The sequence below is a fragment of the Acyrthosiphon pisum genome, chromosome A1 (genome assembly GCF_005508785.2).
Source record: "Acyrthosiphon pisum isolate AL4f chromosome A1, pea_aphid_22Mar2018_4r6ur, whole genome shotgun sequence".
In the NCBI taxonomy this organism is placed as follows: domain Eukaryota; kingdom Metazoa; phylum Arthropoda; class Insecta; order Hemiptera; family Aphididae; genus Acyrthosiphon; species Acyrthosiphon pisum.
This window is the reverse complement of record NC_042494.1, coordinates 7220424-7237359: the sequence shown is the minus strand read 5'-3', so window position 1 is coordinate 7237359 and position 16936 is coordinate 7220424. Positions and strand designations below refer to the sequence as shown.

General features: G+C 36.0%; 1 protein-coding gene across 1 annotated transcript in view; it reads right to left on the bottom strand.

The window, feature by feature from the left end:
- Positions 1-13105, bottom strand: part of LOC100165456 (RNA-binding protein 24) — a 39474-nt gene extending 26369 nt beyond the window's left edge. Inside the window, exons 1-2 of the mRNA XM_001947998.5 lie at positions 12070-13105; positions 7802-7928 (exon numbers count right to left, since the gene is read on the bottom strand). Of these exons, the coding sequence (XP_001948033.2) occupies positions 7802-7928; positions 12070-12351 (409 nt within the window). The 5' untranslated portion in view covers positions 12352-13105. The remainder of the gene's footprint in view (positions 1-7801; positions 7929-12069) is intronic.
- Between the last annotated feature and the right edge of the window lie 3831 nt (positions 13106-16936).

The following is a 16936-nucleotide window of genomic DNA, read 5'->3' as shown; positions in this document are numbered from 1 at the left end:
AATAATCAAAAAAAATATTATATTGTTTTTTATAATACTCTATTATGGGTATAGATTAGCTTTTAAAAGTCATAATATTACATATAGGTAGATATAGACCTACTTATACACTGTATTCAGATGGTTCCTTAAAACGTAATATAAAAAAATGATAGATCGATTATACAATTTAAATTTGGGCGTATTTAGTGGTAAATATCTACGTCATATATTATGATCATGTAATAACGGAAACTAAATATTGTATGGTACATTAACTATATTATATACGTATGATTAATATTTTATAAACATTTTTTTAACAATATAATAGCTGTACTGTGAGGAGGTTATATAATATAAATTATTAGTATTCCAAAAGCAGAAAAAGATCGAACCATTTTTATAACCGAATTCAGTTTGGGTAGAATAAATCACAAATGGTATTTACTAGTACATTTTTATCCAACAGGTCATTCTTTAAATCGTTTTTCAATACCTACATATTATATCCAATTTTTTCAAACTCCTTTTTGTATTGCATAATTAATACAAACCGAACGAATAAAAAGTTTTGGAAAATATACATTAATAATGAAATTTGGGAGAACCCTGCAATATTAATTTCAAAAGAATTTTTACCAACCGTCTTTTTATAATAGCTTAAGTTTGTACCTAATACTATAACTACTATTATATAAATGTATGTATTCCACGTTTGAATGTAGAACACGTATTGCCGTACATTATACGCCTACCGCGGCTTAATCTATTTTGGTTTTTATTTACTTCGTGGGGGTATTATAATCGGCACATCGTGGAAGTAAAGAAAAAACACTATCAACTGTCCAGTCAATATGCAACATGGACGTTTTATTGGAAGCAAAAAAAAGAACAGGGATTAAGGAAATTTATTTAACTTGTTAAATATATATATATATATATTATATAATACGTTTAGCGTGCTCGGCGTTTCCCGGGGTTTTGTGTCCGAATGTTTGCCGTTACCGTGGTTACTGCGGTAGTGGCAGCGGCGGTGGTGCCGAGTTGCGGAGACCACGAATACGTTTAGGTTGGATGGTCGGCGGTGTGGGTAGGTGATTCGGGTAGAAGGGAAAACCGTCCATTTTATCGGTCTGGCCGCACGGGTGTTTACAGTCGAAACGAGACTGCATTTTTAAAACCCCCCGGCGATTATTAAACGAAAACCTCTCCCCCACCGCCACAGTGAGGGGGTGACAAGATTGTGGGGAAGGGATGGAAGAGGTGGAGGGTACTAACGCGGAAGAGGAGGTGGAGGGGGTCGAACGCGGTGGTCTCGGCCAGTGGAAAACGTTTCGACGTCAAAACGATGCGACATGTGCAAACACAACTACCACTACAATATAATATTATACTTATATGAGTGACTTTTTATTTTTTGCCAACAATATAACGCGTGAGGTAATAATATATAATGTATAATATGTGTAAAAGTGTGTCGTCTGTGGCATTGTGGTGTGTAATAATATTATATTATTATATAGAGAGAATTTCGTTCATGATTTTCGTACGAGAACGAGGAAGGCAAAACAAAAAAAGACGAAATTGAATCCGCACCGCCGGCTATTATACTCGGCTTTTCCCGATCCCACATATTATATTATATACGTACGTGTTTTAATATTTATTACGAGCACATACATAACATTACGCCTTTATGTGGATTTATATTTATTATCTTATAATAATATGGTCTTATTCTTGTTTTGTCGCCAGTTTATGGATACATATTTCTCCTCTTGGATATAGTTTTAACGAAACGTATCTGTAGGTCGGTTCATATTTTATTTTTTCATATACTAATAACCTATGTAGGTAAGCAAAATTTTATTCTAATTTGTATTTTCGAAATACGGTCTTGGAAAGTTACCGCAGAATCTGCTAGCCATGAATATTTAAATTGGCATAATTTACGGTTTACAGCCTAAACTTAAAACAAAAACATAACAATTTAAATGTAAGTATAGTTTTTTTTTATATAAAAATACAGCTGATTTATTGAGTTAATAATAATTTATGAAGCCAAACATTTTAAAAGTTGAATTACATAGATTTTCATTATAAACATTCTAACGAGTTCGGTGAGATGCAGAGTTTAAAATAGAGTATTTTTAGGTAAGTGTACCTATATAAGCGGGCGAGTGCAGACGAAGGCTGCAAATACATTGAGGCACTCTGAACAATTTTATGTAATAATCGAGTAGGTACTTAAATCTACGCGTTTTCATAAGCGATGCGTCATTTTGTTTTATTGATTTTTTTTTGGTTTTTAATTTGACCCGATAATAAATATTTTAGTATAGAAACTAACGACTGTCGATATGAATTCTTTGTTATTAATTCACGTTTGGATAAAAGTATTATTTGACATGCACTTTGATTTATATGCACTATAATATACATATATTTATACCTATATTCCTCGTTGAAATGATTTATGGTTCGTCATAGTATTGTTACCATTATTATTGTATACTTTAATATGCGCGTTTTCGACGATTAATTTAACGATATTCGTGGACAAATATGTTTAACACGGGTATTTCACTCAACATTAATATTCGACGATTTAACAATTAGGTCCATTGACTAATTTATGTACGATGAACTTTGGTACTCAGATTTATCGTTTACGGTTTAGGTAATTATAATATTGTACATACGGACGATAACATTTTAAAACCATAATCGATAATTTTATATTATGTGTACATTTGATAAAGAAGGCAATAATATAATGAATTGTTGGATGATAATATATTTTAATATACACGACGCGTGTACTATTATCCAGATAACGTATACAGTTGTCTGTATACTAATCGTACTTAGACCATTTTCATAATTCCATCAAACGCGGCCGTAACTATTTCAATAAATTAATAATGTATAATTTGATACTCATATATGGATGAAGGGAAGCGTGTATGACTTATCAGTACAGAAAATTATGTTAAAAAATGTATCGATATATTCGTACCTATAAACTATATAAACAAAGTACTTTACTATTAGGTTATATAGGTAGCTAATTGAAGTTCAGATAAATATTAAAGTTTATAAGAATTTTTATATTAACGTTTATTGGTTCATAAAATTGACTATTGAGTATTATAGTAAGTAGGTAGGTATATAACGTCTGTGGGACGTGGTTATAGCGTAGTGAGCGTCTAAAGTTTTGATAAGTCAGAGTAAACGGTGGCCGTAATTCAATTAAGTTAAAACATATAAAAAAGTTTGTGTTTGGTTGTTTTCGACGGGACTTATCCGAGAGTAGTTTTCAACGTAAACAATATAAATAGAAAGCAACCAATATAAAGTTAAAACATTAATGAAAGATCGAAAGAAAAAATTCTTCTTCTTACTAAATTGTTTAAAAGAATTCTACCTACGCGTCCTAAGCTATACTCAGAGACCAATGTACTCCATATATACATTTATCTTATTAGTAGTTTTAATTTTGGAAATCGATCGCTTACACTATTGAATGTATATTGATTTATATTTTATACATAGGTAGTACCATAGGTTACTATAGTAATAAAGTAAATTATGAGATTTAGATACTTGTCAAAAAGAATACGGAATCGGAATGTTATTGAAAACTACGTTTAGATACCACAACCAATCTTATTTCGCGACTAAAATGTATTATTTAAAAACTAATTGAAAAACAATCTTAATATACTTTCGGTTGTGTATAGTTTGAAAAATAATGTCTGGATCTTATTCTTCAAGTTTTTCATGTTGTAATTTAGACCTAATGTAAGCCTCTAATAACACATATTCCTAATTCTGCTTATATTAAATAGATTTGTGAATTAACAATTTTTTAAAAATAAAATGTCTTGCCGTTTAGGTATTCAATAAACAGTTATCTTTTAAAGTTTAAGTTCTAATTCATTACATTCCGGTTTGTATATGCGATATTTAGTATTATATACCCACTATAGATATCATCTAAATAATACCAAATCCCAATTATAGAGGCACTCTAGTACTATAATATTAAAATCATTTTCTATAAAAAAAACCACGACCACCTTGCCACTGTTACGATATTACGATATATAAATTCGATATCAATATTGAAAATGACCGAAAATCGTCGTGCAACACTAATAATCTAACAATCAATGATAATACTGTTATCCATGTACAATTAGACCAAATAGTAGCTAGTTGCATGACAATAATTAATAACACAACATATAGATCAATATTACAAGCGAGACACCCGTATTACACGTTTACGTATAACGTTCCTAGTGTGTATATTAGCGTTCAATGCCCCGGCAGACGTAGTTACACATGTGTACGCGAGGACGGGGCGAAATTTTAGATTTACTTAGCACGCATACAGTTGCATACTAATATAATATACAGCATGATAAAATATATGAATGAACAGAAGATATAATGTGGACGACGGCGAAGGATCAGATCGTATATATAATATATATATATAAAAAAAAACTGTACGGCTAATCCGGTTTGGGGTGAAACGGCGAAGGAGGAAAAAGTGTAATGCACGCGCGCACACAAAATATAATATCATACCATAAAACGCACCAAACGTCATCGTATCGCACGTATACAGTGTGTCCTCGTTCACGCGACCACCCTCGTACAGGATAATATATTATTCTCCCCACGGCCTAGTTCTTGTCTACAAAAACCATAGATCACCGCTGCACACCGTGACCGTTTGGAATTTCAATATAATAATACACTCGATGGAAAAATCGATATGCACGGTACACGATTATTTGAATATATTTCGACATGGCTCCCCGTCAACCCCTTGGAGATTTTCTAATAAAACGCGATAACCGTTTCGGTTTAACAGTTGACGAGAATATACTGAACGATATTAGCTATCTCAGTTATATGATTTCCGATAATTTTCTGAAATCCCGTTTTGACGATACCGCATTAGTCGTATCGAAGAAAATTAGAGTTATCGACGGTATAACACTGTAGTCTACAGCCCGGCGATATACCGCACCCTGTATACGCTGCAACAGAAACATCAGTGTGTATATATATATATAATATAAACGAAACGTGCAACTGTGAATGATTATTACGTATACAAAAATAAAACTCGGGGTTAGCGTTCCCTTCGTTCTAATTTGGCACGGCCCGTGAGCAGCAGGGGCAGTTGGTTTCGTGTCAATGACCCGCCGAGCGTTCACCGATATTATATTGTATGGTTGGGCATCGCCCCTCCCCACCCGGTACGCCACTGCACACACACACACCCATTGCACACTGTATACACACACACGCGAGACCAACAGGATAACCATATGTTATTTACGGATAGGTCCCTCCAGCCGGCCGTCGTTATAATATTATAGCCGTAGGTTTTTATGTTTTTAAAAGGTGAAAAATATGTACACTATGTCGTATAATAACACGATGGTGTGTATATTGTATTATATACCATATAATATTATTATATACTGTAAATATACGGTACACAGAGTACAAACGCTGCAGCAATACCTCTATATATAGGTCTACCCGTGTCGGTCGATGGAAATCATATGCAAAATTATAAAACTGTATGATATTATATAATTAGCCTATATATATATATTATATTATAAATACACGAGTATAGGTATCTGGTATACTAATATAATTTATATATATATATATATAGCTGTCCGATGGTTCGTATGTACTGGCGCGAGACTCGAGACGTAAAACGTCGTGGCCCATGGGTGTTAATAATGCTATACACGTGAGGATATGACTTTAATATCATACCAAGATATAACAAAGTCATAGGTACCTATATGTTTAAAAATTAACGATGTAATTGTCAATTACTATAACAACCGATTTGAATGGGACGACCGATTGCAGAACAATATTTAAAGTCTAATCGAGGATTACATTTTTGGGATGCTCGAGAATCGAGTAAATTTGTAAATTTGTAATATTTGTATAAAGGTGCATAATATGACTTATCGCATATGGTGCACGTTCGTGGTCCATACACGAGGAAACAATCGATCGATACGTAAAATGTGTGTGTATAGTATTACGCGTATATTTTATTATTATATTAACAATCGTAATGAAGCAGTTAGTGTCACGAACAACGACGATTGATATCCCTCGATAAACCAACGAGTGCGAACGACTAGATAAAAAAATTGCACTCGTTAGCTGAATCAGAAGAAGTTTTATTTTTTTGCGTTATGCGTAAAATATCTATACTTTTCAGATCTGCAAAACCACTGTGCAATCACGTCTGATATCGACTATTACGACCGGCGCAAAGTTACGTGATATTTTGGTCCAAACCCGTTTTTATATTTTAGAACTTTTTGTTCTTAAAGCCTATTTTTTATGCAGCTTTAGATAGGTGCTACAGTATAAAATGACGGTGAAAAGTTCATCAATAATATATAGATGAACATGATGCGCTCCAGACAAGCACAATAGGACAAGAATGACGCGTTGTCACGTACATCTCGATCAGCGAGGGCAATACATCATAATGTTATTATATAATATTAATGTGCAGATTTCGGGAAACTCAATCTCCACGCAAAAACATCGTATACCTGCGATGACAGGCAGGCATATATAATATATTATATGTCTATACCTACCTACCAATAATTATTTATTTAGGTTTTCATATTTTCATATTTTAAAAGCAATTACATCCCATTTACGTCCCAATGTAATATTACACAGAGTAGAATAGCAAATGAGAAAGAACTACGATTGTCGTAACGTTTTGCGAAGAGTAATTATTTCGTCAAGTGGGAGCGCGTGTACCTACATTATGTCATTATGTTATTATAATAACGCGTTATTCTGTACTCACGTAATCTGTAGGTTTGCAGAGGGTACTTTTAAAGTTCTACAACGAATGCCACTATTACTATATTATTTAACTATTTAAAACGAAATACATATTAAGAATTTTTGTTCATTCTCAAAAACATTTGTGTTTTTAATTTTCATACTCAAAATTAGAAACGATTTAAATTTAAAAATAGATATTCTATCGTATTTCTCGCAAAATCCATATCACGTATAAATATATTTCACATGATTTTTACCCCAATTTTCACCCATTCATCATGGACCCTTTCACCAAGAATAATGAAATTATCCTAATGTGACATTCGTTGTTGTAACACCCTGTGTGTATAACGTACATATTGTTATCTGTACTCTGATAATCATCTCATTACGTATTCCTAATGCGTGTGCGGTGTGCCACCACGCGATTTACGCTATATTTACTATATTATAATATTCTATATACACACTCGTACGCCATGTCACTGAAATGATGTATCCGATCATCACGAAGAACGTTCGTGGTTATTGATATGCTTGTATAAATTTCAATTATTAATTGAAAGCCGAGGGAATATTATGAAATTAAAATAAAAGCCGTTCGAAACGGAAAACGTTTTTGGAACGTTATACAACGCCACACGCGATGCTATCATATTATACGCGTATATAACCTATATATATAATATTATATTTAAACAGTATCGTTTTACCTAACCGAGCAAAGAGTATACATTTTTGTGCATTATATAAGATAATGATAACGATAACGATTATAATAATGATACATTTTTGTTACAGGTTAAAATGGCCAGTACCCAACTGCGATTAACCACGATCGGATTATAAATTTTTTTAAACACATACTCATATAATATTATATACCATACACCTACAGACTAAAGATATTATATAAACGTCTAATAATATTATATCACTGTCTTACCTGGCTGTAAATTTCCTCGAGGTTTTGCTCCAAGTATGGCCAAGTTGACGTTGGCCTTCCGCCCGTCGATGATTGGGTTCGGTTCTTTGCACGCCCTCTCGGCCGCCGGTCTGTCGCCCATAATCACCTGCAGAATAAACCAAATATCGTCGTCGTATCATTATCATCGTTGTTATATTATTTGGCGAGCGCGAGGCGAATTCCCGGGGAAAAGGGTGATTTTCTGGGAGCCTGCACTTATCCACCTCATGCAAAATATTATATATGTAGGCGGTGGGCGCGAGCTGCAGGGACTGTCGAGGGTTGTGTATAGCTGGACACAGATCGGCGGGGGGGGGATAAAGTTTGAAGGGTAAAATTGAATTACGTGTCGAGAGCGAAGGCAAGAGCTGCAAGAATATAATAATAATATATATGTGGTGTGCGTAGTGCGTAGGTACGTATATAATATACCTATATGTATAGTACGACGGAATCCGAGGGTGGTTGTGCTGCGTGCAGCGTGCCCGGCGCGAGACAAAAGTATATGTACATATATGTATTATGTATAACCACGATAAAAGAGCACTTGTGTGTGCACGATGAGAGGGTGGGACTTTTGTAACGTCATATACACAAGACCACGGCGAGGTTGTGACGCGCGCGCGATTGTTAATATGCCGTAGTCACGCGTTTCCGATTTTTTTTTTTTTTTGTTTTTCATTATTCGTTTCGAAAAACCCGAAACTCGCACATCGTATTAATAATACGCTATGCATGCTGCAGCTTCAGCGAGGGGCGGCCGTCAGTATAGCTGTTCATATATTGTTCGCTCTGTATATCATAGCCAGCACGTCATACGACTATTAATAGTTATATACATAATATAGCAATGTGCGTTGCACGTATGATATGCCTACAACTATTTATATACATATTGGACTGGTTCTAGAGTCGTCTTTTTACCCATCAGGCGAGTCCTCGGGGACGGGACGCGAATATCCTTTCGACACCTCTAGCACGTGACGGCGACGGATGGTGAGGGGGGGGCGGGTGTAGCGGAAGTAACTGCGACCGGCGCGCGAGAAAGGAAGTAATGGAAATAAATGTCGTCCCGAGGTCGTCTCCCAGCGGACTGGGCGACGCAATTATGCCGTCGCGCGCCGGAAAAGCGATTTGTGCACGGGCGCGAGACTATTATATTTATTATATGCACATATACGCCGTACAATATAGACACGTAAATGTATATAATGGACCTCTCGTGGTGTATTTTAATCGACACGGCCAACCGCGTCCATCACCAGGACCACCCTGTATGTATTTAAATATAAACGTGCCGTGTGCCAGTCGTCGGCATTGACTCGCATGTCTGTACCGAAAACTCGACGCGCGATTTGTTTTCTGTTTCGTCGTCGATTATTATATTATATTTGCGGCCAATGTACCGAATCAAATTAGGCAATACGTTGAAAATGTAATTTAATACAATTAGCAGTTCGAATAGGTAGTCGTGAGTGCGAAGATATCGATAAAACCCTACGGGATGAAAAGGCGTTTGAAAAAAAAAAAAATCGAATAATAGTTGCATTGAATTTATATTATTATAGCTACTATAGTTAGGTATACCTACTATGCGAATTATATATATTATATATAAAATACTTAAGTGAATAATAATGGGATTTATTATTAATTATTTTTATTTTTATTTTTTTATTCGATTTTAATGAGAACAAACCAAATCTTTTGTCTTCCGCATCGAGTGTTGTGTATACGTTCCAACACTTCGTTGCGGAATGAAAAGCGAAAACGTTAGCAATATTCACCCTTTACCGCGTCTCTGCTTTTCATTTTCTTTCTCTCTCTCTCTCTCTCTCTCTGTCTCTCTCTCTGTCGCCATTATTTGTTTGTGTGAAACTTTTCGTAATGTGCGCAAGTGGTTTCAAACGTCTCGCTCGCATTATGGCCGTATATTATTATTGTACACTTATGTGTCTGAATATATATATACAGCACGTATACATTATATGCTTTATACACGTATAAATGTATAATATACGTATACCTACGACTCTAGTGCGGCGCCTATACCACTAAAGTACGAACACGAGACTTGTTGTAGGTACGCGAACACGCGAACTTAATAAACTCACATTGTGTCATGATTTAATAATATTCAGTTTTACACGTAATGATGACACAATATATTGGTACAAAGATGAAATAAAATCTTAATTAAGTTATTGGGGGCCAGCCGATCTGTCAGTTTTTTTGAACAAGTGTTCGTACCTAGTGGTTAGGTTGATAATCCGTCTCATCTAGCAGCAAATCAAATCACAGAGCCTCACTTTTATATCGTATATATGTATAGTGAAAATGCACTATCCGACTATTATCTTCCCTTTATTATCTTATTGACTCTACTGCAGTACATTATATTATACAGAGTGTTTCACTTCGGAAAACCACGGCGGGCCAACTTAATATACAATCATCACACGACGGCGTCGGTCTACCAGTGTTTATGGCCGCCTATGGTATACGCACCTATATATACATAGCTCGCATGTACCGTACCTCGATCGGTTTCCTCGACACAGTCGTAACGATATATTATCATATATATACATATAGCTTATACATAATACACACGCACACAAATATAAAGTATATAATATAGTGAGTAGCGACTGACGGACATCAGACACGGACGTGATCAGACTTTTGAAACGGAGTGAAGTCAGGATGGGGAAGCCACGAAAACAGTCGTGAAAACCATCGGACCAGCCAGTATTATAATAATAATAATTCTATCACGAGTGCGTACTCGCCACTCGGGACGACCGTTTGTAATACGCGTATTAGGCACAGTGTGAAACCGGAAAAGGTTAGCAGGTCGCTCGTTCATCTAGGCGGTCGAACGCGCTCTGAACGTCGATATAACACAAATCTTTCGACAGAGATTATGATATTATGCAACGAGGTAATATATTATTAATACGCGTATAACCGAACAAACTTATGGTAGGTAGCGGGTATGTGGTATAATATAGTATAATAGTTTACCGCGGCCCAAACTATCCGCCGAAAGTTTTCACGGATCTGACGTCACACACACGCGCGCTCATCACATAATACGTTTGTTATAGAACAATGTTTTACGACTTGATGATTATATGAATATATTATTATGACGATATCATTATTATCGCAATCGTCCAAGAACGTCTTTGTACGACGGATACCGGCGGCGCGACAGCTGCCGGTTTTGAAATTGTTCTCGCCGTCCTTATATTACTCCTGCCATCGAATCGAGACCGATTTGCGCATCGATTTTCGTGATTCCATAGGAAGACAAGACGTTGCGGAAGCTCACGAAATCGTTCGGGGAACGCAAGTCGAACAATAAGCGAGTTAATTATTAAAAGTGGGACAGTGACAATGAGTCCGGCGCGTTTGGTGTTTCTTTTTCGTCGTCGATCGCTCGAAAAACCGTCACCGTTTTTTGCCAGCGACTTTTTTGATAACATTCACACACATACAAGTACGCGTATACGTACGCGCACTGGCACGCATGACATATTCTACGCTCATATATATATATATACACAGTGCGTAGACACACACACACACACACAAACACACACATGCACACACACATACACGTGCACACACACACCCTAAACATCTGTCGGACAAACACAAACACAGCCACACGCGCTGACGCACTATATAGCTGCCGAGCACGAAAAATTACAATATTTAACGCTATTATATTATTATGTATACCTACATAACATGTACTACAAAACAACGCGTGTTACGTATACATTATTATATTATTATTATCGTCTATATTATTGCGCATCGGTCTATTAGGTACACCCAAAGGATTAATTTCGATTTTCTACTAGAAAAACAAAAAATAAATTGAAACGGATTGGGGCACACCCCCCCCCCCCCACTGGAGTGTCATGTTGAACGAGTGAGGACTTTCCCGTGTTAAGTGTAGCTTGGCCCCATACGAGTCTCCTTCCAACCCTGCTGAAAATCAAACCTATACCAATGCTAGTTTCTCAGTGGCGCGCAAAGTGAATATTTTTATGCATTTAAAATACTGGAATTTAGCACATTGACCCGAGTTTGCAGTGTATGGTATTAAAAAACTGAATAGCTTGCTAAAAACGCGGAATTGAAAAATTTAAACGACGTTACTCTACTCAATTGTTGTTAATTATCGTGATATTTTATTGCGTAATTAAAACGTCGTGCAGTTGTATACTCACAAATCCGTAGCCCCTGCTCTTGCCGGACTGTCTGTCCGTGATGACGACTGCCTCTTCGATGTCGCCGTACACCGCGAAGTGATCCCTTAGCGACTTGTCGGTGGTGTGGTACGGAAGTCCGCCTACAAACAGCTTGGTCCACGTGGTGTCCTTTTGCTGGCCACCACCACCGCCGCCTCCGGTACCGGGTACCGCGGTCAGACTGGCCAGGCTACCGACCAGACCCTCGGCCGTACCCAACAGGCTAGTGTCCGGATTGGTCATTGCACCAGACATCAACATGACGATCAACGACAAAAGTTATTGTACGTATGTTATGGTATTATGAGGAGCTGACGCGAAGATGGTATTAATCACAATAAATATTATGCGACACCACGAGGAAGAAATAATGTAATGTGATAAGACGGTCGTCAGCGCGTATTAATAATAATTATTGGGACGAACGAAACGAGGCGAAAAATGATCGGGGTTGAAAAAAAAATTCGCGTAACGAGATAAAACTTTTGAAATAAAAATTAAAATAGAAAAATTTATTTTTCAAAAAAAAAAAACAAACCAAACAAACAAACAAACAAACGAGCAAACAGCGATGATGACTAGCACCCGGACGACATGTTCGCGTGACAACGTGTGGTGCAGTGGCGCGCGTGTGCTCGAGTGAGTGACGAAAATAATAATAATATATAGCTAGAGTGACCGAACGTGCTGCGGTGCGCGCGGTGCGTTGTGTTTTATTATTACTATTATTATTATTTCGACGAGACGTAGCGAATGAGCGGACCGCGGACCGTGTGTGCACCAGAAGGGATCCCCGTAACGTCACTGACTGCGCGCGCTGTCGCTGTCGCCGTTGCCGTTACCGTCGCCGTCGTCGTCGTCGTCGTCGTCGCCGTAGTCGTCGTTACACGTCCAACTACTCCGGCGGGGCCGTCTAAATTTAGTACGCGTACGAGGCCTCGTTCGGTTCCCCTCGGCGTGTGCAGCTGTTCCGGCGGCGACGGGGCTCCTCCTGGCCACCGCCGCCACTTCCCTCCCACTGAGCCAACCGCCGCCCCTCGCCCGACACCCCGCCACCCGCCCGTCGCCTAACCGATACGGCCGCCGCGCCGTACGCGCACTATACACTTATATTGTTATTGTACGGCCGCCGCCGCCACTGGGAACGCTCTGCTCCGGCTGCTTGTGGCCCCCGCTTGCCGGCAACGGCGGTGACGGTGGTGGCCGGACGAAAACGGGAGTCCACTCCACCCCGCCCGGCACACCCGGACCACCGTTCCGCCACCGTTAACCCGACCGGGAGAGCGGCCGCGCGCGCGTGCCCACCCGACGACGTTGTGCGTTTTAGGCGCGCGCGCGCGCAACCCTCGACGACGACAAAGCGCGCCGTATATACCGCCGCCGACAGACATCATCCCGTGAAACGCGAGACCCCAACGCTCGGCGGCCGTTTCCGCGCGCGCAAAGGCTTAGATTAATGTTGCGCGTGTAACCCCTTCCGACCATGGTCGTGGTCATCACGCGAGCGGGTGGTAAACGCACGCACATGCATATCATACTATACACAATCATATGACGCATATATACATTGTATACGTTATTATAATATTATAATTTGCACGCGTGCGCCGCGTTGTTGCCGACTGCCCAGTCTCCTCTCTAACCGACCGCCGATAAAATATCATACGAATCACGGTTACGTCCACCGGTCGGTGTGGTCGGACTGCGATAAATGTATTAAACTATATATGATTTTATTTGTACAATCTCGACGATCCTACGATATAATATTAAGTCAAAATAATATGGGTACCAAAAATGATTAAAAACTGATGTAGGCCCCTACCGATGTACGATTGAATGATTCAATTCGAATCACTGCAGATAATACGTTATCGGTTTATGGAACGGAATACTACCTGGGTACCAGTAACGGTATATTTACAATAAAAATAGTAGGTAAAGTAAGATAAACTGAGATTTTATCGGTACCTATATTGTTACTACACTAGTATTAACAATATAATATTAATTGTCTTATAGCAGTCGAATTCATCTATTTCTCATTTTAATTCCTAGGTTATAGTACCGGGCTCCTTTGGAAGCTTAAGCAGGTTTCTATTAATGCAAATTTTGAGCAACGCGAGGGTCTTGATGTACCTCATAAACCAAGGGACCTTTAAGCATAACCTTATAAGGTTATGCTCTGGAGAATTTAAAGATGAAAACTAAAATATAATATATTATAGGTAGATTACGTTAAACGTTTCCGTACCCAGCAATACACTTTATTAAATTAATAATAATATTATATTGTGGTCTTACGGAATAAAAATAATAAATAATAATTTATGATGTATTTTGCTCGACGTAGGTACCTTTCGCGAAAATATTAATATTACAATTATTATACATTTTTTTATTAACATTTTTCGTATATCGCGTATTCACGTGTATAATACCTATATCATAATATTATAATATAATATAATAATATAATATTCTGTATAGTAATAACTTCCCGTCTTATATGACACCGCAGTTTTTGTTATTCGGTACAAACGTCAACAAAACGTTTTCCGCGGATTTTCCGACTATGCATCCACCTCACCACATCACCACGTCACCATCCCACGACTCGGCTTGACGGTTCCAATTATTGTTGTAGTCGTTGTTATTATTATCATTATTGTTATTGCGTTTCTATATGTACAATAGCTCACCGACCGGCAACGGTGACAATTATTATTATTATTATTATTTCATCACGCGCGCTTGTATAGGAGCCAACGAAACAATTGGGTTTCCTGAGCGTTTGTCGTCACGAATTTGATTAATACATTTCAACAGGGTTGTTATGTCTTAAGCGCAATATTTTAAACAACTTGTATAAAACACGTATGTTTACAGAGGTTGTTTTTAACGTTTTGTAAATTCTAAGTAAGATTGAACAATTTTCTTTTTTCTTGGCAATTATAGAATTGTTCGAGTAGGTATCATAATTAGTAATTATTTATAACATTTTGAAAATTTTACGTTTTTCATAAAATACTATAATACCATAAGGCATTGCAATGCTATCTTGCAATACTTTTTTGTTTTAAATTATAACAAAAGATAAGTACATATCAAACAGAATGGCACACATATCCGATATATAAAGTTGCTAACAGTAAAACATTTTAGGGCATATGCAGGTTACATGCATGAATAATATATACCATTTTTAAATTTTCTGTAGAAAATTAAAACTTTAAATAGTTTAAATGCATATAAAAAATACACATGCTTATGTATCATTGTTATTTTTTGACTGCTACAATAGCAACTTATAAGAAACCTTGAAATACATTTTCAAGCTTTTTGACCAAATAAACAATTTTTTATCGATACGTATAGAAATGAAGCACTAAAATAAATGGGAAATTTCAAATGACTATAAATAACTAAAAAAAATTTAAAAAATTTTTTAAAATGTTATTATGTTCAGAACACGATAAAATAAATATTTAGTGAAAATATCAAGACGTATCTACGGTTATTCGTTTTTGAATTACAAGGAAATAAGAAAATCGTTAATTTACGGGTGAATATCGAATGTAGTAAAAATGTTTACTTCAAACACTCATAAAAATTAATGTGAATTTCCTGGAAGGTTTTTTTTTTTTAAGGTATATATGCTTATGAGGAATCTTGTATTAATTTTGCATATATATTAGATATAAAATACGATCTTTTATAAATTTCATACCAAAAATAATTTGCAATTATTTATGATTTTTTCGAATTTTATACAAAATTTGAACTTCAGACATTCATAGACAAACAAAAACTTATGAGTACTCAAGTTTTTGGCAGAGTAAAAAATTGTGTATCGACAATAATTCAAAAATAACTAAACATTTGAAAGTTTCTCATACCTATAAATAGGCAATACCTAGCTCAGAAAGAGTCAAAATAATTTGAAAACTTTATCATGGGAAATACTCATAAAAAAATTTAGTAAGAATGTAATGTATCTACGGTTATTCGTTTTTGAGTTACATCAAAATATCAAAATCAATTTTGTTGAAAATTCCCGTTGTTGATTATTTGTTTTTTTTTTTGTTTTATTCTACGCTTTTGAATATGACTTGGAAATTAACTATTATATGTAATTCTGTTGTAAAATGTATCCAATAGTAAAATACTTCTAATCAAAAATAAAATGTAATGTTGTTTATGAAAAACACTATAGCTGTTGCAGACCTAAATACTCTATTTTGTCGATAACATATTACAGTTTTGAACAAAGTTAAACTGTTTTATACAAAAAAAAATACTTTTTTTTCTAAATGAATAATACGCCAATTTACATTTCAACCATACTATACTACGCGTGACATACCTATAGCATTTTTGTATTGTTTAGGTGTACAGATTCCGAGTTATTACGTAAGTACCTAATACTATATGTCTATATTATGATAGTATAGATGTATAATATTATTTAAGATTTGGTGTCAACAACAATGTTGTTTAGAAATTAAAATTAAAAGAGTTCAAGTTGAATTTAACTATTTATTTATTGCTTTACATTATAATTTTTAATATAAGTTATTAGTTAATACGAATTTTTTATAAATAATAATAATTATATACATCAAAAAATTCTTATATGGGAAGTATTCAAAATAATAATATTTTCTTTAAATATTATATACATAGTATGTATGATAATACTAATTTTGTTTGTTTTTTTTTATTTAAATTATATTTATAATACATTTTACTCTCTTATGATTAAAAAATGTAGTACGTCTTGCAGTTCATTTACTTGGTGCTTACATAAAATATTCTTAAATTCAGCCCGGGATATTTGTAAGGA